A 26,669-nucleotide genomic window follows, 5' to 3' on the forward strand; every position below is an offset into this window, starting at 1 on the left:
AAAAAAATGCAGCTATGTCAAAAGTATCATAATATTCTACAGGATTGGTTTTTGAGATGAATTCTTTTTTCTTTTTTCTTTTATGTGATGGATTTTGCTTTCATTCATCCAGTCTGCAAAAGGAGCTTCAAGTCTTGCTAGGTAAGCGCCGGAATTCATCGTATGTGAATAACTTGAGTTTGAAATTAAATAGATACTTGCGTTTGCAGTTTTCGGATACAGTTGACCTTGCTGAATCAAATCAAGGTCCATCTGGTCAAGCTTCTTCTTTTTTTCCCCATAGCATCCAGCCATGTGAAAGGTGATTATGGCCTTCCAATGTGACATCATTAGCCCTTGCATTTCAAAAGTATATGGCCTCGGTTCATAGAGGCTCTATAATTAGCTGTGGTGACTATTAGCCACCAATAGACCCCATTCCCCTATAGATTTATCTAATCTAAGCTGAAATAGCTATCGCCACGTCTTGTGGCAGCAAGTTCCATAAGTTAATGATACATCGTAGGAAGAAGTATGGACGAGCCTGTCATATCCCCAGGGAGCACAGGCAGGTTTCATTAACTTTTCTGCTGCATCTTGCTTGCATAGAAGTCTCTGCAGGTTTGACAGCAGCGCTGGTACCAACGCATGTCCTGGCAAAGATTCTTCTCCCGGATCACTCGACAATAAACTGCCCATTGGTCTCCTGTGCACTTGTATGTCAGAGCAGCTGTCAGAACAGGAATAGAGAATATTGGAACAAGAAATTATGCCATTGTATTCATTTGGGAAACCATAATTCTAGAGAAACTGCATAGCACTATCTGTCTGTCTGTCCTTCCTGCTATCAACTGGTGTCTGTCCATCTGCCAGTCCTTCCTTCCTTCCTTCCTTCCTTCCTTCCTTCCTTCCTTCCTTCCTTCCTTCCTTCCATCCATCCATCCATCCATCCATCCATCCATCTACAGAGTTGGAAATGGACCTTGGAGGTCTTCTAGTCCAACCCTGTGCTCAGTCAGGAAACCCTATACCATTTCAGACAAATGGCCGTCCAGTCTCTTCTTAAAAACTTCAAGAGTTGGAGCATTCACAACTTCTGGAGGAAGGTTGTTCCACTGGTTAATTGTTCTCACTGTCAGGAATCCCTCCCTCCCTCCATTCATTTCATTTCTATCCAGTCTGTAATGATCTGTTTTCTGACCCGGCCTGTTCCAGATGTGTTCCGAATCAAGATTTCCACACCTCACAGCACGTCTGGAATTCTGGGAATTGGATTCTCAACAACTATCAACCTCAAAAGCATGCCCCGTATATAATTCTTAGTGTTTCCTTACATTAGGTTTTTAGGTGGAAAACTTTCCTTGGTGAGGAAAAAAAAGGAAAAACTCATTGACCAAGTCAGTCATAACAAATCTGAAACTCATTGGAGGGACCCTGTGTTTTTAACATGGGCTTCTTAAGTTTATTTTGATTGAGAGGAAGATGACAAATAAGAGTTCAAAATTCAAAAAGGGAGCGCATACTGACCAAGTCTTGGAGAGGTAATTGTGTTGACATTGATTTTCTCATTGCAGGCCTGTTGGTGACACTGTCGGTAGGCTGCAAGTTTGGAGAAGGCAGGACACTCGTTGCCATGGCGACCTGTGACTTTGTGCATGCACTGCACCACACGGGACTGAAGGCCTTTGCCGCATGTTGAGGAGCACTAGACGAGAGGGAAACATCACGGTTTAAGTAAAGCAGAGATATAACCGAGGCAGACGAAGACCTTGGATTTATTAGATTTATATAGATCAGGGGTAGGCAACCTCGGCTCTTTTATGACTCATGGACTCCAACTCCCAGAATTCCCGAGTCAGCATAGCTGACTCAGGAATTCTGGGAGTTGAAGTCCATGAGTCAGCATAGCTGACTCAGGAATTCTGGGAGTTGAAGTCCATGAGTCATAAAAGAGCCGAGGTTGCCTACCCCTGATATAGATAGTCCCTGACTTACGATTGGTCACTTAGTGACGGCTTGAAATTACAGCTGACTTACAGGTAGTCCTTGACTTATAACCACAACTGACCCCAAAATTTTACGTTGCTAAGTGAGATATTTGTTAAGTGAGGTTTGCCCCCTTTCACAACCTTATTTTGCAACAATGGTTAAGGGAATCTGGCTTCCCCATTGACTTTGCTGGTCGCAAAAGGTGGATCACGTGACCCCAGGACACGGCAACCGACATAAAGACAAGTCAGTTGCCAAGCATCTGGATTTTGATTATGTGACCATGGGGGAGGCTGCAACGGCCGTACGTGTGAAAAACGGTCGTCAGTTTTTTTCAGTGCCATTGTAATGTCAAGCGGTCACTAAATGAACTATTGTAAGTCGAGGACTACCTGTTCTTGGGGGGGGAGTACTTATGACCCAGATACCAAGTTCTGATGGTGCCCCCTCCCCTGGTCATGTGAGTGCATGTTGGGTGCTCAGCAACCAGGCCACATATGCAGTATGTCTGTCTGCAGTGTCCTGTGATCACATGGTTCCATTAACAACTGTCTTGTTTAGCAACGGAAGCTTGGGGCTCAATTGTGGCCATAAGCCAAGAACTACTTATATACCCATCTGGCTGGGGAGATGGAGGAAGCTCAGAACGTGTGCAAAAGTGGCTTGGGTTAACATTGTCCAAGAATCCGTGGCTACCGAGTTTGATTGCCCTGTAAACCGCCCTGAGTCCTTCGGGAAAGGGCAGTATATAAATCTAAATAAAATGAAATAAATAAATAAATAAATAAATAAATAAATTCTCCCCTCGCAAGGGTTCCTTTTGCATACAGATCAACCGAGCCGCAGACTGCAAATCAAGAAGACTGGGGCTTCTGCTGCCTTCGCCCCAAAAGATTTGGCTTCTTCGCCTCCCCATTGCAGAGAAAACGGGGTGCCCTTGCCAAACAGCTCGGTCACAATTCGAGGGCCTCCGTGGCTCCCAGCAGCAATGAACTGACTGCTGATCCCTTCTCAAGGGGAGAAGACAAAAGCTGGGTTATTCCAAAAAGGAAATGAGACATTTCTCTGGGTTTTACAGCTCGTGCTGGCAGGAAGAGCTGCTGCCAGGATTTCAGAGGCGAACGCAAGACGCAACTGGCAGCTCCACTTGGGGGTGGGCAGGTGGCTGGAGGCAATTTTTCAAAGGCGCTTCATCACCAGTGACAAGGCTTGGCAAGCCGCCCCGCATTCTGAAGATGTCCCCTCTTTTATTTCTCTCCCCCCCCTTTTTTTTCCATTTAGCCAAGCCCTTGCTGACGCTTCTGAATGCATTCCGGTTGGAGCGGAGTCCTCCTGGAGCTCGGCGGAAAGACTCTGCCATCAGGTGCAGAACGCGGAAAGAAAGCAGGAGTCGATGCCCAGCTGGGAAGCATGGGACCCAGGCTGGCAGCCAAATTCCCAGGCCTGCCACCCAGGGTGGGGCGGGGCTGCCCGAGAAAGGGGGCGCTCCTTGTCTGCACAGGCTAGCCTTTGAAATGTGCTTATTGACTCTCCTGATTCAATCAGCAGAGGCATTCAAGACGAAAGCAGTTTCCCCCCCCCCATCCCCTACACCCAAGTCTAGAAAATAAAGTTTTGCGGGATAAGGTATACCATTGAGAGGTTGGGCCATCAGGTCGTAAGTCTGGCTTCAGTCTGATTTCCCATGAACTGGCTAAGCAAGCAGTGGTCTTTCAATATTAGCTGAAGCTGGGATTATATGGAAGTGGTCACTGGGACGTTTCCCAAAGGAGGCAGTGAATGGTGAATACTCCCTAAAGGACTGCCCAGATGCTAAATTTATGATAACAGACCATAAACGCCACTTAGTATGAATGCTTGAAAGCACCATTATTTTGCTGTCCGCTGTCAACATTAAAAATAATTTTGGTCCTTCCTTCCCTCCTTCCTTCCTTCCTTCCTTCCTTCCTTCCTTCCTTCCTTCCTTCCTTCCTTCTCTCCTTCCCTCCCTCCCTTCCTCCTTCCTTCCTTCCTTCCCTTCCCCCCTCCCTCCCTCAGTGATCAGTTCTAATTCTTAGTGGCTTAAATAAATCTATTGTGGCTTTCATTCCATTGGGTTTGCATGTGCAAATACGTATTTGGTTATTGGTCTTTGTTCTTATGAAAAGCAAGAAGTAAACAAACTAATGTATTTCTGTTCCTCACACCATTGCAGGAATTACAAACTAGAACTGGAATGAAATCATATTCAAAAGACAGACTGATCCATACCACCTGCTCCAAATTACGTTTCTTTAAACAGCAGATCGCCTGACCTTAGACCACTCCCCGGTCTTCCATTCATAGCATCCGGTGTGATCTTCACACTCTTCCTCATCCCTTGGCCTCGTAGCTGCATCACACTTCCCTTGTGAGTTGGTACACATGACTTTTCTCTTCTGTTTTCCCCTTCCACAATCAGAGGAACACTGCAAAAGGGAGTGTTCAGCTTTAAAGCATTCCACTTTTTTACAAATGGGAATAATAATAATAATAATAATAATAATAATAATAATAATAATAATAATAATAATAAATACAAAACACAAAACACAAAGACTTACAAATAGAAATAGAAAGACTGTGGCAAAGGCAAGCAAGGGTAGCACCAATAGTAATAGGCGCCTTGGGTGCAATCCCAAAACAACTGGAGCACCACTTGGACACCATTGGCATTGACAAATTCGCCATCAGTCAATTGCAAAAGGCGGCTTTACTAGGAACTGCTTCCATCCTGCGACGATATATGTAATACCATCAAACATCCACAACTGCCTATCCCAGGTCCTTGGTAAGGACTCGATAGGTAGACAAAAATTCCAAATCCAGTCTGAACATCTGGCTGACTGTGCGATGATTAATAATAATAATAATAATAATAATAATAATAATAATAATAATAATAATAATAAGAAGAAGAAGAAGAAGAAGAAGAAGAAGTTGAAAGGGACCTTGGAGGTCATCTAGTTCAACCCCCTGCTTAGGCAGGAAACCCTATACCATTTCAAACAAATGGCTGTCCAGTCTCTTCTTAAAAAGCATTCACCACTTCTGGAGGCAGGTTGTTCCACTGGTTAGTTGTTCTAACTGTCAGGAAGTTTCTCCTTAGTTCTAGGTTGCTTCTCTCCTTGGTTAGTTTCCATCCGTTGCTTCTTGTCCTGCCTTCAGGTGCTTTGGAGAATAGCTTGACTCCCTCTTCTTTGGGGCAGCCCCTGAGGTGTTGGAAGGCTGCTATCCTGTCCCCCCTCGTCCTTCTCTTCATTAAACTAGACATGCCCAATTCCAGCAACCGTTCCTTATATGTTTTAGCCTCCAGTCCCCTGATCATCTTTGTTGCTCTTCTTTTTGTTGCTCTTCTCTGCACTCTTTCTACAGTCAATAATCTTCATATGGGTTTTTCACAGGAAAAAATATACACCAATGTATATTAACTTTTTTTTTGAGATATCTAAATTAGATAAGCATAAAAAGATTCCTGCCAGTGCATTGTGTGTGGAGAGAGGTGAGATTTGCCCAGTGAAACCGTAGCTCATATCCACTTAACACATCAGGACTGATCTTAAATCTGTTGCACACATATGTGTTTTTTGGAAGAAGAACCAAGATTATATATTTTTCAGATTAAACAGAACTTTACATTATTAATTTCAGTTAGGTCATCCTTTATTATAAACTAAATTCTTTATAACTTAGCATGTTGCATAAACCAGACTGGATGTAAACAAATAGGGATCTTTGGCCACCAGGAATGTAATTTAGCCTGTTCTGCATAATGGGAACATCTCTCTCTTTTTAAGTGATAATTTCACTAAGCATATCAGGATATAAAATACAAAAGAAAAGAAAATAGGGGGAAAATAGGGGAGGAAAATGGGAGAGAGAGAAGTGTAAGGCAAGAGAAAGAAAAGAAAAGAAAAACATTGACTTTCTATTCTTTTTAGCACAATACAATAAGAGAGTAACAATACAGCCTCAACTTTTTTACTTTACTTTTTTTACTTTACTTTCACACACTAATACGTCCTAGCCATTTCTTTAACAATAAACTTATCACCAAAAGTCAAAGTTTCCCCTCTCTTTTTTTTCCCATCTCAAGCACAACATCCAGAAGCAATTTCTAAGCTTAGAAACAAAGCCGGATGTGTTCATTTCTTTGATTAAAGCAGTTAATTTAGCCATCTCTGCTAACTCTATCACATTTTCTCCAGCCGTTCATCCATGGCGTGAATTAAAGTATCTTTCCATTTTGGGAACATCCCTTTTGTTAACCAATTCTAAGTCAATTGTCAAGGAGTCATAGTTGGCATTTGGTAAAGGAATCCTTGTTGCTCACAGTACTAATCAAAACCCCCAATAATTTCTCCCCCCCCCCTACAAATCATGTTTCACTCCCTGTCCTTCCATGGGTCCCTGATGAACAGACTGGATCCAGCAGCAAATGAATAGATGAAGATCTTTGTAAATTCTTTTTGAATATGCTCCAAATAAAGCATCTCCATTTAGGGGGGTGGGGGGGTGGGGTCCAGGTTAGAAGCAAGTCTTAGCCTGATGCTGATTGCAGCGAAGGGCAGATCTCAACATGCATATCTAACCATCTTTCTTAGAAAAGAAAATGTTTTTTTTTTAAAAAGCTATAATCCAGGCAGACGTGACTGCCAACCTTGTTTAGGACATGAATGACAAGTGTTTTATCAGCCAGCTAGCAGGGCAAACATGCTCTGGAAACTACAGCACAACTGCGAAATGACTTTTAAAATTCTCTCTCTCCCTCTTCCTGTATCTAATTTCATGACCTCCTTGTGAAAATTAATCTCTTAAGCATACATGCAATTTTGGATGGAAGACTTCATTAAGTTAGTTGTTTTTAATTGGTATCCTCCTCTCAAATTCCCCAACTCCCAGTGGGAAGCCACAGTATTTTAATTGACATATTGAACCTTAGTTGTATTTGCTCCAGTGCTGCTTTATATATAAAAGGGAACTGGAGTTTCTCTCTTTGAAAACGTTGTGCCTTCTCCTCCGAGAAGCTTCTTCACTCCTAAAAGTTTTAGGACTGAAGAAGCTTCTTGGATAAGAAGCGCCACGTTTTCAAAGAGAAAAGGTGTAGGGTTTCCTGCCTGAAATAATTCCTGTCTGAAATGGTAAAGGGTTTCCTGGCTGAGCAGGGGGTTGGACTAGAAGTCTTCCAAGGTCCCCTCCAACTCTATTATTATAAAACTTTTATTCATAAAACATGAAACTCAGTCAACTGAACACTCAAATTGACTGGCACTCATGGTTGACACGGGCTGCTGCCAGCATCCTAGGATCAACCAGGTATCTCCTTAAAATGTAAGATGTTCCAAGTAGTGCAGTTTTTTGTAGCTTTGCTGGAGTTATGGCAGGAAGTTGCAATTATTATTATTATTATTATTATTATTATTATTATTATTATTATTATTATTATTATTATTATTATCACCAAGAAACTGCAGTTGCCTTTCGGAAAAAGCATCTTTGGGGTAACCATAACCTGGCTGGTTGAGAATCTACATAGGAACTTAGTTATAGTTGTTTATATTACTGTTCTTATGGTCCTGCCTTTGTGTAATCTCAACCAATTGACTTCAGCAGATATTTAGCCACATATCACAATGATCAGTCCTTCCTTCTACCAGACGAAATACCTTAGACCATTCTGAAGCTTCCCAGATGGAAAGACAGTCTCGGCCTTCGCAGCTCTGTATGGTTGCTGGCTTGGGACCAAGGCAGTAGAGGTCTCTAGTGTTGACATAGCTACCATTCTGCAGTTGATAGACACATGTTACTTCCCGATGCTGGAGGCCTTTGGCACAAGTTGAAGAACAAGGACTCCACTGTCCTGTAACCCACCTGTTCAAACAATCACGGAAAGAACAGCAGGACAGTCACAATCCTTGTAATGAAGAGATACTAGATAACCCATGACCCATTGGGTCATTGTTTCGGAGATATTTCCTTATCAGATTCCTCAACATCTTCCACAATGGCAGAGCTTCTAATGTATTGGAAACGTTCTTAAAAAGTCAGGGTGCCCTGAACTGATAAACATCAGGAGTTGATCTTAGGAAACATGACATGTTGTCTTATGGATAAAATGTTTAATTAAATACGCCAAATTCCATGGGAGTCGTGGGTTCAGGATTTTGCATACAAGCTAGCCTATCTGAAGTACCTTGGTTCAAAAATGGTTGCCCTACAATGAGCCATTTCCAAATGAAGTTTGCAGAAAAAGAAACATGAGAGTTTTAGCAGCATATAGATTCACCGCCCTTTCTGCTTTATTGTACGGCAGATGTGATGCTCGGTCTTATTCAACTCTACGCAATTACACTATCTCAAAATCTGCCCATACCCACTTTTTGGAGCTCGATTTTTGAAGCAGAATTAGGCACCATCACTTGGGAAGCTGCCAGGCTTCAGACATGCCTGGGTCTCATGTTGCACCCATTGACAACTCCTTAAACCAAGCACATCTTTTCCCAGGACCGTGTGGCAGCTGTTAAGGGCAGCTGTGTGATCTGAGGAAAAAAATACAGCTGGGTGGACACATTATTGTCTAGTGCAGGGGTAGGTAACCTTGGCTCTTTTATGATTTGTGGACTTCAACTCCCAGAATTCCTGATCCAGCATGACTCAGCTTGGAAACCTCTCTTTCCCCTCAGCATGGCTGGTTCAGGAATTCTGGGAGTTGAAGTCCATGAGTCATAAAGCAGCCTAGGCCTAGGCCAGGGGCAAGCAACCGTGGCTCTTTTATGACTCGTGGACTTCAACTCCCAGAATTCCTGAGCCAGCCATGGCTGTCTCAGGAATTCTGGGAGTTGCAGTCCACGAGTCATCAAAGAGCCAAGGTTGCCTACCCCTGGTCTAGTGCTACCTGAGCATCTCCCACCCTGAGTGCCTTTTGAATCTAAAGTGCTGCACAGCTCTGTTATAAATACAGGCAAATGTAATTCTAAAATGTCTAAATTTAATCCTTGTGTGAAATTCTCAGATGCTTCTGAAAAGATCTGGTTGCTCCTTGGATGATTTAAATGGGATCTAACTGGGCTCTAGACTAGGGTTCCCCAAAGCGGACAATGTCAACCCCCAAAGGTTGATAGGACTCTCAAAGGGATCAAGTAAATATCCAGGGGTCAATAGGTGGCTGATAAATGATAGAAAGTTGATTGGGACCAATAATTTTGGGGATCTTGGTAGAGCTCCATAGTTTGAGGGATTAGCAGTGAGACTGTTACTCAGGGTCAGATGTCAGCCGTCGGTGAGAGTTGCTTTGAATTGTCTATTATTACTGTTATTGTTCATTAGTTAGGATTGTGTTTTTGAAATGACTTTCTATGAGCCTTGGTGGAGCAGTGGGCTAATGCCTCCTTAAGTAACACCAGCTGCCTGCAATTAGTGCAGGTTCGAGTCCCACCAAGCTCAAGGTTGACTCAGCCTTCCATCCTTCCCAGGTAGGTAAAATGAGGACCCAGATTGTTGGGGGCAATAAGCTGACTTTGTAATAATGCCGCTTGGGGTGTCTGTGAAACCCTAATAAGCAGGCATATACATAGAATGAAGGCTACTGCTAAGCTTGTAAGCCGCCCTGAGTCTTCGGAGAAGGGCGGGATATAAATGGAATTAAAATAAATAAATAAATAAATATGACACTGTACGTGCCTGGGGGCTGATTAATAACCTGAAACTTTATGAAGGGCTCACTCAGCTGAAAAGTTTGGAAGGGTCCCTGTTCTAGACTCTCTCCAACTTTTCATCAATCTGCTCTTCCAGGTCTCCCAGATATTATTCACGACTCTCTTGGTAGATCTAAGCTATAAAGCTGGAACATCTCAAAGCAAGCCTTAGCTGAAGGTTATGATGAAAAGGAATGCGTCTGATAAATGCGCTTTATGGCATCCATTAAGCACTTAGGGAGATCTGTTCTGAAGGCAGCTGTCCTCTCTCATTCGACAAAACGTCATGTCAAGAGAAAGCAGTTAGTTAGAACCATAGATGTGTGGGAGCATGAAATAAAGCATGGAAACCATCCCCTTTTTTCGGGAAGTTAAAATTCTAGTCTGGCTTTTAAGCCTGTCAACTTGATTAGCCATCTCACTGCCACCACCATTGCAAAGCAAAACTCATCTTTGGCCCGGTTCTAAAACACCAACCAGTATAGGAATTAAGAGACAAGGAACGGTTTGAATAGGCAAAAAAAGGCCACAGCAAGCCAGCCATCTTAATTCAAAGAAAATTAAACCCAGGAGCAAAAAATTAGGGCTTTGGTTAACCACTACTGGCTGAAAACTCAAATCAGATGGAAGGTGGTATAACTCTATGGGTGGGATGGCGAGGGAACTGCTTCGCTAATTTATTGTCACGCCTCAAGAACAAGAAGGTTGCCGTGCAGACTTGGCCTGATTGTGGTATTGTAGCTGAATGTGATCTATAGCTGTGGGGCAAAGAACGGAGAGAGAAAAAAATAGATGGTGACTTTGATGGAAGGGAAGAGAAAGGCAGCTGAAAAAAGGCAGACTCTCATACTTTCCCCCCCCCCAGTTCAGTGGTGTATAAGAAAAGACAGGAAAATGAACTTGAGAAGGGCCAAGAATTCTGTTTGAAGATGGGGGGGGGGCGCGAATGCAGGGTTTGGGATCTTCTCCTTTCAAGAACTCATTGCAAAGCTGCTAAAGAAACAGGCTTTGCTTTATTTTTTATTTTATCTTTTACTCAAACTCAGAATTACAGAACAACAGAGTTGGAAGAGACCTAGGAGGTCTTCCTCAAGCAGAAGGCTGTCCAATCTCCTCTAGGCAACCTCCAGTGATGGAGCACCCACAGCTTCTGGAAGCAAGCAGTTCCACTGGTTAATTGTTTTCTCTGACAAGAAATTTCTCCTTAATTCTGTGCTGGATCTCTAATGATCTTCCTCCCATTACTTCCTATCCTGCCCTTGGGTGCTTTGAAGAAGAGGTCGATCCCTCTTCTCTGTGACAGACCCTCAAATGTCATCACTAGTCCTTTTCTTCCTTAGACTAGACCAGGGGTCTGCAACCATGACAACTTCAAGACTTGTGGACTTCAGCTCCCAGAATTCCTCAGCCAGCTAGCTGGCTGAGGAATTCTGGGAGCTGAAGTCCACAAGTCTTACAAGTTGTCAAGGTTGCAGACCCCTGGACTAGACATACCCAGTTCCCGCAGTTGAGTTGGGTGGAGATATTCCTGGAATGTAAGGGTCCTAAGGCCAAATTTATACTGACAATCTTTTGGATCATTGCTTTTAGAATGGAATTGTAGCTTAATACAACTGATTTTTTAAAAAAAAAGTTGAAGAGAAGAGAAGCAAGGCAAACAGCTGCTCACAAGACATAATTCTCAGTTGTTCTGACTGATCAACCTGCAGCATGGAAATCTTATAGGCAATTCCTAAAAGGCTGTATCTTTCCATATACATTTCATTACATATGTATAATAGTGTACTAAATTCAGCGGCATGGTGAAAACTCTCTTACCTCCCACTTGGAAGGTTGAGAGTTCAATCCTAGGTAGTGACAGATGCTTTTCTCTCAAAGCTCAAAGAAAAAAAAAATCTGCTGTGAACTCCATGTAGGTGTCAGGAAGGGCATCTAGCCAGTAAATCCTCAGCTCCACTCAGTAGCCCCAACTCTACCCTGAATTAACGGATTATAAGGTCATAAAAGGGGAGTTTTTGATAGCATACTAAATCAAACGATGGCTTTAACCAAACAGACTGTTCTTGTTATATTTTCTCACATTCCAGTAAAGATGGTGATTCAGGATTAGGAATCTGGTTGACCGACAGAAACAGGACCCAATGCTTCAATCAAATAGAGAAAAGCTGCATCGTTGTCAATATACAAATGTTGGTTTGTATGTTGCTTCATGTGTGCCCCGTATGACACATACACACAAAACAAATACTTTTGTTTAGTTCACACAAACAAACCGTAGCTTAGTAACATATGTGAACTAAGTAGAGATTTTTATCTTGATGATGTTCTCCATGCCCCCTTTTTTGCTTCACAGAATCTGCCCCCCAACATTTGGCCTTGCTGTATATCACTTTTCTGGTATCCAGGAAGTCCCAAATAATTATCTTACCATTAGTGAAATTTAGAATAAAGCAATCACAAATCTTATTAGAGAACGATGAAGAACAGAAGCTGAAGTAGCACAGACAAGATATGTGAATTATACAGAAATATGTCACCAGATCCACTTTATCAATTCTCTAAAATAGCTGAAGTTCTACATCTTTAATTCATAAAAAAACTAACAAAAACGAAAAGAAGGAACTCTCTTCCAAAGAAAAACATCCTAATCTTAAAAGTCTAGCACTTGTGAAGACAGGTGGGATTTAAGATTGTAAAGGGAGCTTTAATTTTAAACTGTTGTATTTTATAACATCTGGGGATGATGGTCACTCTTAAAGACTACGTTTTTAATAACAGTATTTTAAAACTAAGTATATTGAATGAAACATACCATTGCAAACTTCTGTGCTACATCTTTCATCAAGCATCTAACTCTGTATAATCTTTTATGGATTTTTTCCCCCTCCCATTCAAACTTTCACACTGCAGTATAAGACAACTAAAGGAGTGCCTTGTTTAATGAATGTTTGCTGTTACAACAGTGATGAAAAAGTAAATTTGCAACCAATCCATGCATTTATGACCTCTGCAGGTCGGTAAAGCAAAGCAAAGCTGAAATAAGATCATAAGCACAATTGTTGTGTCCCTTAGTGATTGCTTTGCTTAACGATGGATTGGCCAATCCTAATTTTGGTTGCTAAACGAGGATTACCCGTACTGCAATTTTAGAGCTGGATAATCAAAAATATAACAACTTTTGAAGAATTGAATATCAAAGAGTCAAACACAAACATTTCAGATCTTAAGGGTAACCGCTGACCTCACTTTTTGGTGAGTATCATGTTTAACATCCCAGATTTACTGTTGTAACTTTATCACAGTGTCAGACAGCAGGCCAAAAATTACAACCCCTCTGTTCTCCTTTCCCACAACTTGCGCAGAAAAAAGTCAGAGTGTGATGTGGAAAACAGAAGAACTCACTGTTAGGAATCCTACAATAATTCCATTTGGACTTGGAAAACAAACTCAGAATTCCTGAAAAAGAAAATATATCTCTATATTTTAAAAACAAAACAAAACAAAACTCTCTTATCCATGGTGAAAGAGAACGTTCTCTTTAAGATGTTCTCGGTCAACGAATATGCCAAGCGTGCATTTCTAATGTCTGTGTGGGCAAACACAAATGGAAATTTAAATTCTACAGAGATGAAGGGAATGTGTTTCAGAAAATGTTTCCATTTGGCAGTCTCTGGAGTGTGAATGTATGGCCAATCTGGAAGGAATGTGAAAATGCTGAGCGGGGTGTGGCCAAGCTTGAAGCATTGTCTGACCATGTGCTTCTAGCACATGAAGCAACAACAGTCCCGCTCTTAGTTGCCTGACCTCTAAAGTGACTATAAACCTGCTCAAAGACACTTTAGCATTGTTTCTAATTGTTTGGATGAAGAGAAGCAATCAGTGTGAAGACTGTCTCCTTCACTCCATTTCTGACCAAATAGCAAATGAATATCTTAGCAAACAAAAAGGGTCATTGGGTAGAGGGGAAAAAAAACCCCCATAAGATGGAGCCTGCTTAGCATAATTATCTCTACCTTGGTTATGGTTTGACCAGCGGATGAATCAAAACTTCTATTACTAGGACATATAGAAGCAGCTGGAAGTCTCTATCCAATGATGCTCGTTCTTCAGTGCTTCAAACTCTACTGATCAATTTGGGGGCAATTCCAAAACATCTGGAGCACCACTTGAACACCCTCGGCATTGACAAAATCACCAGCAGTCAATTGCAAAAGGCAGCTTTCCTTGGAATAGCTTACATCCTGTGACGATACTTTCAGCACCATCAAAGAACAACTGCCTTTCCAAGTTCTTGGAAAAGGGGCACAAAAATGACAAATCCAGCATAAACAACGCCTGGGTGACTGCACAACCAACCATTAATAATGATGGAATTGAGAACATGTCACTCCTAAATAATAGGGCACAGGGTGTGCCTGTTCATAAAATGGCAACCATTTGTTGCGTGGTTAGTTCTAGGAGGAAGATTGGTGACTTGCTCCCAAGACCTCCCCTAGCTCATTCGATGCTCTTTCAGCCCTAACTCACTTCCATCTTTTTTTTCCCTGGATAGGTACCCACAGACGCAATGAAGATTCCAAATAGAAATGTTTCTTTGGGGGCTCAGAATTGTTCTTTGCTCTTTAGGTATTCCAGGGATGACTCACACCCTGGACGGCATCTCTTTACTCTCCTACCATTGGGTAGGAGATATAGGAGTATAGCCAGCCGTACCAACAGGCTGAAGAACAGCTTTTATCCGTGGGCTGTTAGGCTTTTGAACGGGATATACTTTTATAAACTTTATGCATGATTAACTTGCGAGGCCAGTGTGTTGTGCAATTAGCTCACATGGTGAAATAAGATGGTTTGTGTCACTGTAAGTTGGGGGTCCTGTCAACAAAAGTGCACATAGTCAAGGCTGTGGTCTTCCCAGTTGCAATGTATGGCAGTGAAAGTTGGACCATAAGAAAGGCTGAGTGCCACAGAATTGAGGCCTTTGAACTATGGTGCTGGAGAAGACTCCTGCGAGTCCCTTGGACTGCACGGCGATCAAACTGGTCAGTCCTAGAGGAGATCCACCCTTACTGCTCTTTAGAAGGCCAGATCCTGAAGTTGAAGCTCAAATACTTTGGCCACCTAATGAGAAGGAAGGACTCACTGGAGAAGAGCCTAATGCTGGGAAAGGTGGAGGGCAAGAGAAGAAGGGGACAACAGAGAATGACGTGGCTGGATGGAGTCACTGAAGCAGTAGGCGTGAGCTTAAATGGACTCCAGAAGATGGTAGAGGACAGGAAGGCCTGGAGGAATGTTGTCCATGGGGTCGCGATGGGTCAGACACGACTTCGCAGCTAACAACAACAACAAAGTTGGGGGTGGGGACACGAAGGGAGGCTCAGCCAATCTCAATATATACATGGTTGTACTTTGACAATAAAGGTTCGTTTATTCATTCATTCATTCGTTCATTCATTCATGTATTTCTGATATTTGCAACACGCTTCTTACCTGGACTGGCAGGGATGGGCATGACATTTTCTCACTTGTGGCTCTGGTCGGGTTGCCCTCTGGCAAGCGCTGTCGTTCACCAGTATCATAGTCTTGTTAACAATCTGGGTGCAGGACACAACGGTTTTCCGTTCCCCTGAATGCAAAAGACAGGAAGAAAGAGTGATTCTGCAAGACAGAGCTCTTTATTGAAATATTTATCTGCTGTTGTTTGGCAAAGGATTTCTGGATCCCGGAAAAATTGGTGCAGCAGAAAATAGCCGGAATCCCACTTGACTGTAAGCAAATTGTCAGTGGTTTCCCCCAACCCCCACCCCCACCCCCAAAATTTGCTACTTTGCAAAGTAGCTTCTTAGGAACCTGAAGCAAAAACAGATCAGATGACATATTTCTTGGCAGGCAAGTCTACTTTTGTTTCTCCCATCATGTAATAGTTACGGACCACTTTCGGGAGCGAGCCTTTCCTATCTACTTAGGTGGAAGGAATATTTGATCGTCTCCAGCTCATTGTCTTGAATTTCTGATTCTCTCCAGACCATTTTTGTCTGCGATGATGGAAAACGTTTGATCATCAATCTTCCCAGATCAGTCAATTCAAGAGCTATAGTTCAGTAGAGAGGAAGAAAAAAAAGTTTGCGTTCCAGGTCAAATGCTGAGATTTCTGATTAAAAGAGATATTTTTTTTTTAGCCCAGGTTTCTTGGAGTCTTCACCAGATATGATAGCTTAAAGCAGGGGTCTTCCAACTTGGCCCTTTTATGACTTGTGGACTTCAGCTAAAGGTTTCTCTGTCCAGTTATGCCCGACTCTAGGCTGCAGTGGTCATCTCCATTTCTTGGCTGGGGGAGCCGGCATTATCTGAAGACATTTTCTGTGGTCGTGTGGCCAGCATGGCTATATGACAAAGGTGCACAGAACACTGTTGCCTTTCCACCAAAGTGGTACCTATTAATCTACTCGCATATGCTTGCTTTTGAACTGTTAGATGTGCAGGAGCTGGAGCAAGTAATAGGAACTCACCCCATTGCATGGTGCTCAGGTCTCAAACCTAGGTTTATCTTTAACCACATCATACCTGATAATACACACAACAATAAATAATAAAACTATATTAATAATGGTCTTCCTAGTTGCAATATATGGCTGCGAAAGTTGGACCATAAGAAAGACTGAGCGCCAAAGAATTGAGGCTTTTGAACTATGGTGCTGGAGAAGACTCCTGCGAGTCCCTTGGACTGCAAGGCGATCAAACCGGTCAGTCCTAGAGGAGTTCAACCCTGACTGCTCTTTAGAAGGCCAGATCCTGAAGTTGAAACTCAAATACTTTGGCCAACTAATGAGAAGGAAGGACTCACTGTAGAAGAGCCTAATGCTGGGAAAGATTGAGGGCAATAGAAGAAGGGGATGACAGAGAATGAGGTGGCTGGATGGAGTCACTGAAGCAGTAGGCGTGAGCTTAAACGGAGTCCAGAAGATGGTAGAGGACAGGAAGGCCTGGAGGAACGTTGTCCATGGGGTTGCAATTGGTCGGACATGACTTCACAACTAACAACAACAACAAAAAGGATGGGACCAGTTGTAGTAGCTCTTGGGGCTGCTAATTTTATTAACCATATGCAACCCAGTTACAGCAGATGAGAAGATGGGTGTTAAATGCTTGTTGTGAGTTTTGCTCTCTCTCCAAGTCTGTTTTCTCCCAAAGGAAAAGCTAGGAGAAACTTGAATATCAGTAGGGTAATTTATCATGCCTTGCAAGAAACAGTTATTTGCTCCAGGACCAAATTCATAATTGATACCATATACTTTAAGATCTGCCATGGTCCAAATGCTAAACAATACGACGATTGTCTGAAATGAAAATAGCATACCTTTTTTTTTATTCCCAGCAACCTAGCTCTCATTTTGCTGTAGTTTATAAATAACAGGAGGGGCGCAGTGGCTCAGTGGGTTAGGACGCTGAGCTTGTCAATCAGAAAGTCGGCAGTTTGGCGGGTCAAATCCGAAGTGCCGCGTAACAGAGTGAGCGCCTGTTACTCGTCCCAGCTTCTGCCAACCTAGCAGTTCGAAAGCACGTAAAAATGCAAGTAGAAAAATAGGGACCACTACGGTGGGAAGATAACAGCGTTCTGTGTGCCTTTGGCGTCTAGTCATGCCGGCCACATGACCACGGAGACGTCCTCGGACAAGCGCTGGCTCTTCGGCTTTGAAACGGAGATGAGCACCGGCCCCTAGAGTTGGAAACGACTAGCACGCATGTGCGGGGGAACCTTTACTTTACCTTATAAATAACAGGAGTCATCTCAAGAATTCCAGCTGGCAGGTAGTGGTACCAAATCCTTAGAAAAATAAATGAAGGTTACCTCCTCCACACTGCACATTGCAATCTTCCCATCCACTGTGTGTCCATATGTACAGCGAGTCCTGCTGATGTTCTGGCTCACTTCTATTTTCAGTAGAATAATTCACAGGGATGGTATATTCATAATGTATCCCATAGTTTTGATCATGGAATAGCAGTACCTGGTTGAAAGAACCAACATTTGTTTGTATGATGCCTTTATTATTATTATTATTATGATTACTATTATTATTTTACAAATAACTCAAGGCAACAAACATATCCAACACATCCTTCCTCCTCCTCCTCCTCCTATTTTACCCACAACAGCAACCTTGCAAGGTGGGTTGGGCTGAGAGAGTGTGACTGGCTTTTTATGCCTAAGGTGGGACTTGAACTCACGATCTCCTGCTTTCTAGCCTTGTGCCCTAACCACTGGACCAAATTGGCTCTCCATTTGGGCAGGGCGATGAAGAGATATTAACATCGAAACACCTGACATGATATAAATGAATGAATGAATAAATAAATAAATAGTCCCAAAAGATAAATCATAGCGACGCATTTCTGAAACTATGAGGTTGAAAAAAGAAAGAAAGGAAAACAGCTAAAAATTGGAGATGGGAGGTATTTTAGGGGAAACAAAACATTTCACAAGCCCCTTGCAAGCTGGACACACCTCTCTCTCTCTCCAGCTAAGGCAGAAAAAAGCTAAGATTTCTTTCAATGGGAGGATTCAATGTAAGCCCAGTTGCTCGCTGTTTGTATGTTTCTTTAAAGAGTAATGGTACGGCAACTTGAAATAGTATGGTAACACTTCTAAAAACAAAACCAAACAGCAGCGTGCAATCAAAGAAACACAAGCCAGATTGTTTGATTATGCAGCTGGGAATGCTAAAATAGCATATTTGGAACTTAATAACTCCCCAATCTCGTTCTTGTTCCACATCCCATCAGTTAGGAGGGGCACTCATTGACCTTTAGCAAAGAAGAGTCATTAATCAACTTCTAGATCAGTTTTCCAAACTTGGTGTATTCCAGATGTGCTGGGTTTGCAAATCCCAGTTTTCCGAGCTGATATGGTTAAGACTAAGCTATAAAAGAAGTCTGACACACAAGCAGGGAGTACCAGTTTAGGAAAGACTATTTTTGTTTGAGGCCATTGCTTCAGAGACATTTTGAGGATTTAGCATTGAATGAGCTGTGTAAGGTTATTTCATGGTCCTTCGCCCCTCCCCCCTTTCTTTCTTTCAACGTATATGCTGCTCTGAATGCTAATTTATAAACAGCCCTACTTTCTCATGAAATTCATGGTCTCAAGTCCTCTTTCCCATTTTCTTCTTCCAACTGGAAGACTTAGAGCAACTCACGAATTCATATGGGCCTTGTTTACCTTTATGTAAATAGGTTATGTAAATAAAGCATTGCTGTAGCCAGTTTTGGTCACCATACCACAAAAAAGATGCTGAGTTTGGAAAAAATTCAGAGAAGAGCAACTAAGAGGATCAAAGGCCAGGAGACTAAAACATATGAAGAACGGCTATGGGACTTGGGTTTGGCCAGTCTAAAGAAAAGAAGAAATAGGGGAGACATGATTTATTTATTTTATTTATTTATTTATTTAGATTTATATACTGCCCTTTCCCGAAGGAATCAGGGCGGTTTACAGGGCATTTAAAAAACAGTCAATACAAACATTAAAACAAATTAAAAGAGATTAAATAGAACCCTGAGAAAATTAAAACCCAGTTAAAATTAGAATTAAAAATATTCTCAGCCTGGGCCAGAGAGCTCGAAGAGCCAGGTCTTCAGGTCCCGGCGGAATGAACGGAGGTGGGGGGCAGTCCTAAGCTCCGCAGGCAGCTGGTTCCACAGGGCAGGCGCACCCACTGAGAAGGCCCTACCCCTGTGTGTTACCCGCCGGCAGTCTTTAACCGGCGGCACCCTGAGGAGACCCTCCCTGTGGGAGCGCACTGGACGAAGGGAACTTGATGCTGGCAGCAGGTGTTCCCTCAAATATCCCGGACCCTCGCCATTTAGGGCTTTATAGGTCATCACCAGCACCTTGAATCTCACCCAAAGGGCAACTGGAAGCCAATGCAGCTCGCGGAGTAGAGGTGTTACATGGGAGTATCGGGAGACCCCCATCACAACTCGCGCGGCCGCATTTTGCACCAGTTGAAGCCTCCGGGTGGTCCTCAAGGGCAGCCCCATGTAGAGAGCATTGCAGCAGTGTTCCAGTATCTGAGGGGCTGCCACAAGGCAGAGGGGGCCAGGTTGTTCACCAAAGCACCAGAGGGAAGGACGAGAAACAGTGGTTGGAAACCGATCAAAGAGAGAAGCAACCTGGAATTAAGGACAAAATTTCTGACAGTAAGGACAATTAACCAGTGGGACTGCTTACCCCCAGAAATCATGGGTGCTCCATCACTGGAGATTTTCAAGAGGAGACTGGACATACACCTGTCTGAGATGGTATAGGTTCTCCTGCTTAAGCAGGGGGCTGGACTAGAAGACCTCCAAGGTCCCTTCCAGCTCTATTCTATTCTAATGGAGTAGAAGCTTGTAGGTGATTGAGCTTTAAGCACCTAAATTAAAGGAAGTAATGTTTTAGCATCCAGTAGTGCTTCCCCCCCCCCCCCGATAAAATACATTTGTCAGGGGGCTGAGCTCAAAGTGCCTGAAGATACGTTCCTGACCTGACAGCAGATTGGAATGAAGGATGAGAAGACGGGGGACTGAGTCTTTCTACCCTGCCAAATGGCAGGAGTGCAACTGATACAGCCATGAAGAATTTAGAAGCCACTCAACAAATTGAAATGAATACAGAAGTGCATGATCTAATACGTAGTATGGAATCTTTCCAACTAATCTAAGCCATCTGCAACTGCTTTCTCCTCTCTGAACAAGACAAACTAGGAGAAATCAAGTGCTGCCTTTGACGGGAGGATCTTGAATCGCAAAACTTTGGGAGCAGAATAGACCACGACACCCACTTAACCTTTGAGGGATGTTTTGGGGAGGCACAACAAAGAGTAGGTGAAGTCAGACCAAAGAAGCCGATGGAGTCAGGAGAAAAACCAAAATTTGATTTAATCAAACCTTAATTTAATGTAAATCAAGTTAGTCAGATTATTCCCCCATATGTTTATTTAATTTCCTTCTGTTGTATTTAATTTGGGGGCAATTCCTGTGAATATGTTGGGACAGAAAGATAAGTTCTAACCGCTCTGTCCCCTTCAGGACCAGAATTCGCTTTGACTTCTTGATTCAGCCCAGACTATTTGGACGAGGATGGCTACTAATAGGCCATTTTACGTGGGAGGCACGGCAGAGCAAACTTACCCTTTGACAGTTATACAGCCTACTCCTTTTATCTATCGAAGAGGCGAAAACTGCTTTGCTGACTCATGGTTTTAAAAACTGGTAGAAAAAACAAATAGTAATGCTGATGCAAGGACGCAGCAACGGCTGGTGGGTACCTCCCATCCCTTGGCCTCTACAAGTTGTAAAAAGGCCCTGAATCCAACTCAGCTGGAGGGAAACGGCTTCATGAAGGCTGATCTGAATGTCCCAAAGGTGTTTTTTTTCCCAAAAGGAAACCAGACTTTATTGGGGTTTTTTTTTTTCCCTTTGGGGACGTTTTGCTTCTCATATAAAAAACGTCTTCCGTTCAGTTCTTCAGAACTGAGGAAGATTCTTGGATGAGAAGCGAAAGATTTTTGAAGGAAAAAAAAACACACCAAGAAACTCCAGTTGCCTTTTGGAAAAAGCACCTTTGGGACAACCGTGAACTGGCTGATTGACATTTAGCCGACCCGAATGGTGAACTAGCCTGGAAAGATCAAAGCTTTACTTTGCCATCGTGGGAAGGCTTAGTCTACTCACTTTCTTTTAGCACCATCCTTTTCTCGCAATGATAAAAGGCAAGGGAAGGAGAAGAAACGGTGCTTTTTCCCTTGAACTCCTTGGAGGAAGGCTGAGAAAGAAACAGGCCCACGAGAAATAATAAAATCTCAAGCCGAGAGAGATCAGTCTACCGAATTACTTGAGAAAATTGTTCGTAAACCTCAGGGATGTATAGAAGCAAGCCCCATTAGAACAGGAAGTTTCCAGTTTGGCCTGACCTGGTTAAAACACTTGAAATCTGGCTTCCAGTCACCACTTGGTCGCTAAGACAGGCCCTTCTCTTTGCTGCGCATCAGATTCCAGCCAGCTGTTCCAGCACATGATGTCAGAGACCAGAGGTTGACAACTATACACTCCAAGTTTGATCCAGGTCCAAGCTAGACCCCTATAGCATGCAAATTGATCACTGCTTAAATGCTTTCTTGAAGACAGAGGCTCACTTTGAAGGCATGTGTTTATTGAACATCTGCTGTGAATTTTGCTTCCGTGAACACCCCAGAGGTTGTTCTGGTCCCTTTTCTTTCTTACGAAAGCAAGCACTCTTTGCCTTTTAAAAATTGTTCTGCTGGCTTTGTATGAAAAGAGACAAATATCTTTTGCAAGACAGGGTGGGAGGGGGGGGCGAGAAAATAGCCGACACAACTGCGGCTGCAGAAGGAGCTTTATTAGTCTGTGTCAGGAGCCAACGGCCAGGCAATCAGACAACTGGAGCTATAGTTTGAGAGCTTTTTTTGCAAGATCCAAGAAGCTTCAGCACCAGCCAGCGCAAGACGTGAAGCCCCACCCTGCCCTTATTTAACCAAATGAGATGCGAATAACTTTGCTGAACAGCTTGGAAAGATGCAGCCTCCCTTGGACGCTCCGGTTGCCAAGCGGAGGTCTGAAACATACCTAACTGTAGACTCATTTCTCCAAGAAACATACTTACAGTAATGTATTTCAGGCAAGTTCTGTTAAAAAGGGGAGGCGGGGGAGAGAAACTTCTTAAGTCTCTCAATCTGGAAACAAGACTGCAGAAACTAATGGATCATCTGAAACAGATTTCGTGCAACAGTTCTACGGTGGTGTCTCCTGGCCACGCTTTCTCGTTCTCCCTTGTTAGCTTCCAACCGAGGTCATCATACCCTCATGATTATGTTATAAGGTTCTTAGAAAAATTGATTCTAACGGATTCTAAAAATTGAAGCTGGAGGGGGATGTATTGTAAAATCTTGTTTTTGTAAAACTCTTTAATAAAAAAAAAGATAAAAAAATAAAATAAAAATAAAATAAAAAGCAAGCTGCTTAAATCTGATCTCCCCTTGCAATGCACACCTGCAGGAAAGTGCCGGACATGTCCTAACGTGCCCTTCTTATTCCTTAAGAATTCAAGAGAAGACACTGCTGAGATTGTATCCACAACGTGTTCCTTAAATATTCACAATGCACCGGACTTTCCAGAGGGTTTATGCCACCCTTCTCCAGCCCATAATACTCCAAGATGCGCCTGGAATCCTGGGAAACACAAGCGAAACACATCTGGGAAGCACCTGGCTGGGTTACATAACGTTTCTCTGTTTGTTATTACTATTATTTTCAAACTCTTTCTCGGCCAAGTGTTCAGAATAGCAAACAATAAATTTTGCCTAGTAACAAGACATCACATCACAAAAGTCTTTAATTAAAACCCTAGTTCTGGACCCAATCCTAATTTGCATCTCATTCATTCTAATGAGCTCAGGCTGGTTCATTTGGGGACCAGCCCAGTTTAATTGCGGTCTGCAATCTAGACGGGAACACAGCCTACGACCAAGAGAGAGTGCTTTAAACATAGCAAAATTAAAAATTAAATAGAGGGGAGCTTTTTCAAAGAGAGAGCCAAACTAGAATTAAGGAGAGATTTCCTGTCATTGAGGACAATTAATCGGTGAAATGGTTTGATTCTAGAAGTTGCGGGGGCTCCATCACTGGGGGTTTTTAAGAAGAGATTGGACAGCCATTTGTCTGAAGTGGCTTAACGTCTCCTACTTGAGCAGGGGTTTGGACTAGAACAGAGGTCCCCGACCTTTTGGGCACCAGGGACCAGTTCCATGGAGAGAGGTTTTTCTGTGGACTGAAGGATGCGTGGTTTTGTATGCTGCCTGCATCCCACGGATTGGGCTTTGCTTGTCTATGCAGACCAGTTGCTGGCATGCTGCAGCCCGGTACCGGTCCATGGACCGGGGGTTGGGGACCCCTAGACTAGAAGATCTCCAAGGTCCCTTCCAAATCTGCTATTGTGTAATCTGTAAATTATTTGAAAAAGGACTTGGCCAACCAGGGGAGTGAGACCAAGATCTTCCTGATTCCACCACTTTATTTGGAGACATTTTACATCTCTTTGACATTAACAGGCAAACCGTTTCAGTGAGCACGGGAAGAAATTAAGTCAGAACGCTAACATTTACATCTCCAGAAGAATACAATGAAAAGTCAGACAATTACCAAAAGATGAAGTGGTATTTTGGTTGGTCCTTTGGCAGACATCTTCTCCCACAGACCTCGTCGTACGTAACGAATGGTTGTCCCCGCTATCTGAAACTCACCGGGAAGTTCAATTTTCCAGTCGCTATTAATGGATTTCTTACTGGAATCTTTCAAAGCTGCAAAGAATCAAATAGGCAAAGGGGTTCAACAGAGTTCTTCTTAGTCTTCTCGGCTACAAATTCAAGCAAGTCTCCTCAGCAAATGGTCCAACCATCCATCCATCCTTCTGTGAGCTTCTTGGCGTTTCGAGTTGGAGCTTCCAAACCTCTAAAAGAAGCCCATGGGAAATTGTAGCCTTCAAGCCACTACTGTCTTTCTCCATACTTAACTTTTGTTAGGTGCTCCCCCCCCACCCCCACACATCCTAAACAGGAACCAATCCTCTCAGCCTCTTCTCCAAATTTGCATTTACTCTTTCTTTCAAGTCAAATTCTTTCCAGCTCTGGATACCTCCAAAGTGTAAGGCGTTTTCTGTCCAAAATAATTTGGAAAAATCAATCAAGCCAGCCAGCGTGGGATGAAAGTAGGTGGAAAGGAACTCGCTCAGGCTTCAATTCAACATGAAGCACCCAGGTTCATTTACAAAGAGTGTTGCCCAGTCCAGAACAAAAACAAGACATACTTTGCCTAAACTTTGCCTGTGCAATTAGCTCCAGCCATCACTCCAAGGTTAAACCCAGCAACGTTTGCACAAACCTCAGACCCAGTGGTGGGATTCAGCCGGTTCGCAGAACCGGTAGCTAATTTTTTGTTGCCCAGGCCCAGAATGAACTTCCAGAAGCAGCATCCCCGCAGAGAACCGGTTGTTCACCTATTTGAATCCCACCACTGCTCAGACCTTATTAGAGTTACAGGGGCAGGAAATTGTTCTTTTGAGTTTGCAATTACCCTACTTTTCTGATTGGATTGGTGCCCTCATTTTTCTGCAAGACTCTGACAAAGCAAAACTTCCAATTGTTATGTTCAGACTCAGTAACTAATCTGTAAATACCCGAAGAATGTTCTTTGGAAAATAGCAAATCCTGTTTATCTGTCACCTCTGCTGATGGAACTAGAGAAACAGAACTTTCCCTGACCCATTTCCTCTCCACACCTCAGGTCCAGTCTGGGTCTTGATTAAACCTATTTGCCTGTTGTTGTTTTTTTTAAAGCTACAAGGAGTCCTCTACTTATGGCCACAATTGAGCCCAAAATTTCAGTTGCCAAGCAAGACAGTTGTTAAAGGAGCTTTGCATCATTTGACAAGCTTTCTTGCCACAGTTGTTAAGGGTATCTCTGCAGTTATTTAGTCACACAGTGTCAACGCTGCCAACATCGGATGTTTTTGCTTTGACAACATATGAAGATGCAACCATTTTTCTTCTTATGTTTTACTCTTAGAATTAGAGTTAGAATTAGATGATACTGGGGATGGGAGGAGGAGGAATGTGCCCGGGAGTTTAGCTAGACATAACAATACTGAACCAAGTGTGGGAACCAAGGTTATTGAAATAAGAGATGATAAGAATTGGCAGGAAAGCCTGCCTTTCAAACTAATTGGGGAATGTGATTTATGACTGCAAATTGGAGGAGGGAATTGTGCTTGGATACTATGTGCCCAGGGGAGGGGACTTCAGATTTTGGCTTCCATTATGTAAGTGCCAATGCTATGCTCCTCAAATAAAGATCCTTTAAGGTAAACAATGCCTCGAAGTTCTTTGAAGAGTTTCATCTGTCGGAAGCACGACACACAGTTGTTAAGAGAATCTGACTCCCTGATTGATTTTGCTTGTCAAAGAGGTCACCAAAATTGATCTCATGATCCTGGGACACTGCAACCATCATAAATACATTCCAGCTGCCAAGCGTCTGAATTGTGATTGCCGGACAGTAGGGATGCTGCAGTGAAAAATGGTCACAAGTCACTATTTGCAGTGCTGCTTTAACTCTGAACCGTCACTAAATGAATGGTGCTAAGTCAAGGACTCCCTGTACTGAAATATTGCAAGATGGCAATTTTCTGTAGCAATTGGAGAGAGAGAGGGAGAGAGAGGGAGAGGGAGGGAGAGAGAGAAAAGCCGTCTTTAAGGAATTCAGTTTACAGCAGCCTCGCAAAAGTGGATCTAGCAACACAAGCTAATTTGTTTTCCTTTGAGACGAAGATCTCCTTCACAAAACACGAAGACAGATGAGATAATTTTAATGCAAGGAGGCCGATCAGGCAGAAGTGTGAAGCGGGAAAGGAGCTGGAACCTTAATGCGAACAGTCAAGTTTGACAACCAGATTAAAAAAAAGAAACAAAAACAAAACGCAGTCACGTTTGACAATGAGCATTTGATCAAAGAGCCTTGGTGGAGCAGTGGGCTAATGCCTCCTTAAGTAACACCAGCTGCCTGCAATTAGTGCAGGTTCGCGTCCCACCAGGCTCAAGGTTGACTCAGCCTTCCATCCTTCCCAGGTAGGTAAAATGAGGACCCAGATTGTTGGGGGCAATAAGCTGACTTTGTAATAATGCCACTTGGGGTGTGTGTGAAAGCCCTAATAAGCAGGCATATACATAGAATGAAGGCTACTGCTAAGCTTGTAAGCCACCCTGAGTCTTCGGAGAAGGGCGGGATATAAATGGAATTAAAATAAAAAAAATAATAAAAAACAGGTAGGCAAAAGCAGAGAGTCTGGGATCACTCTGTGGATCTCATACAGGTGCCTTTTTATCCCTGTCTTCATTCCAAATGATACCTGACAACGCTCGACTGGCAGCAGCTATCCAA

At 42.9% G+C, this 26,669-nt stretch overlaps 1 protein-coding gene and 1 long non-coding RNA gene across 2 annotated transcripts in view; one reads left to right on the forward strand and one right to left on the reverse strand.

The window, feature by feature from the left end:
- Positions 1-557: 557 nt before the first annotated feature.
- The window catches only part of ADAMTS17 (ADAM metallopeptidase with thrombospondin type 1 motif 17), a gene marked incomplete at both ends in the record, with an annotated part of 127,757 nt that continues 101,645 nt past the window's right edge, over positions 558-26,669 (reverse strand). Inside the window, 7 exons of the mRNA XM_083371328.1 lie at positions 558-709; positions 1,507-1,684; positions 4,263-4,415; positions 7,653-7,857; positions 15,168-15,303; positions 17,527-17,686; positions 23,877-24,034. Coding sequence (XP_083227454.1) covers positions 558-709; positions 1,507-1,684; positions 4,263-4,415; positions 7,653-7,857; positions 15,168-15,303; positions 17,527-17,686; positions 23,877-24,034 — 1,142 coding nt within the window. The remainder of the gene's footprint in view (positions 710-1,506; positions 1,685-4,262; positions 4,416-7,652; positions 7,858-15,167; positions 15,304-17,526; positions 17,687-23,876; positions 24,035-26,669) is intronic.
- Positions 3,309-10,835, forward strand: LOC310645577. Its single transcript, XR_014493533.1, has 3 exons — positions 3,309-3,331; positions 4,163-4,357; positions 10,727-10,835. It is a non-coding gene; the product is annotated as an uncharacterized lncRNA (long non-coding RNA).

The sequence above is a fragment of the Vipera ursinii genome (assembly GCF_947247035.1).
Source record: "Vipera ursinii genome assembly, chromosome: 11".
In the NCBI taxonomy this organism is placed as follows: Eukaryota; Metazoa; Chordata; class Lepidosauria; order Squamata; family Viperidae; genus Vipera; species Vipera ursinii.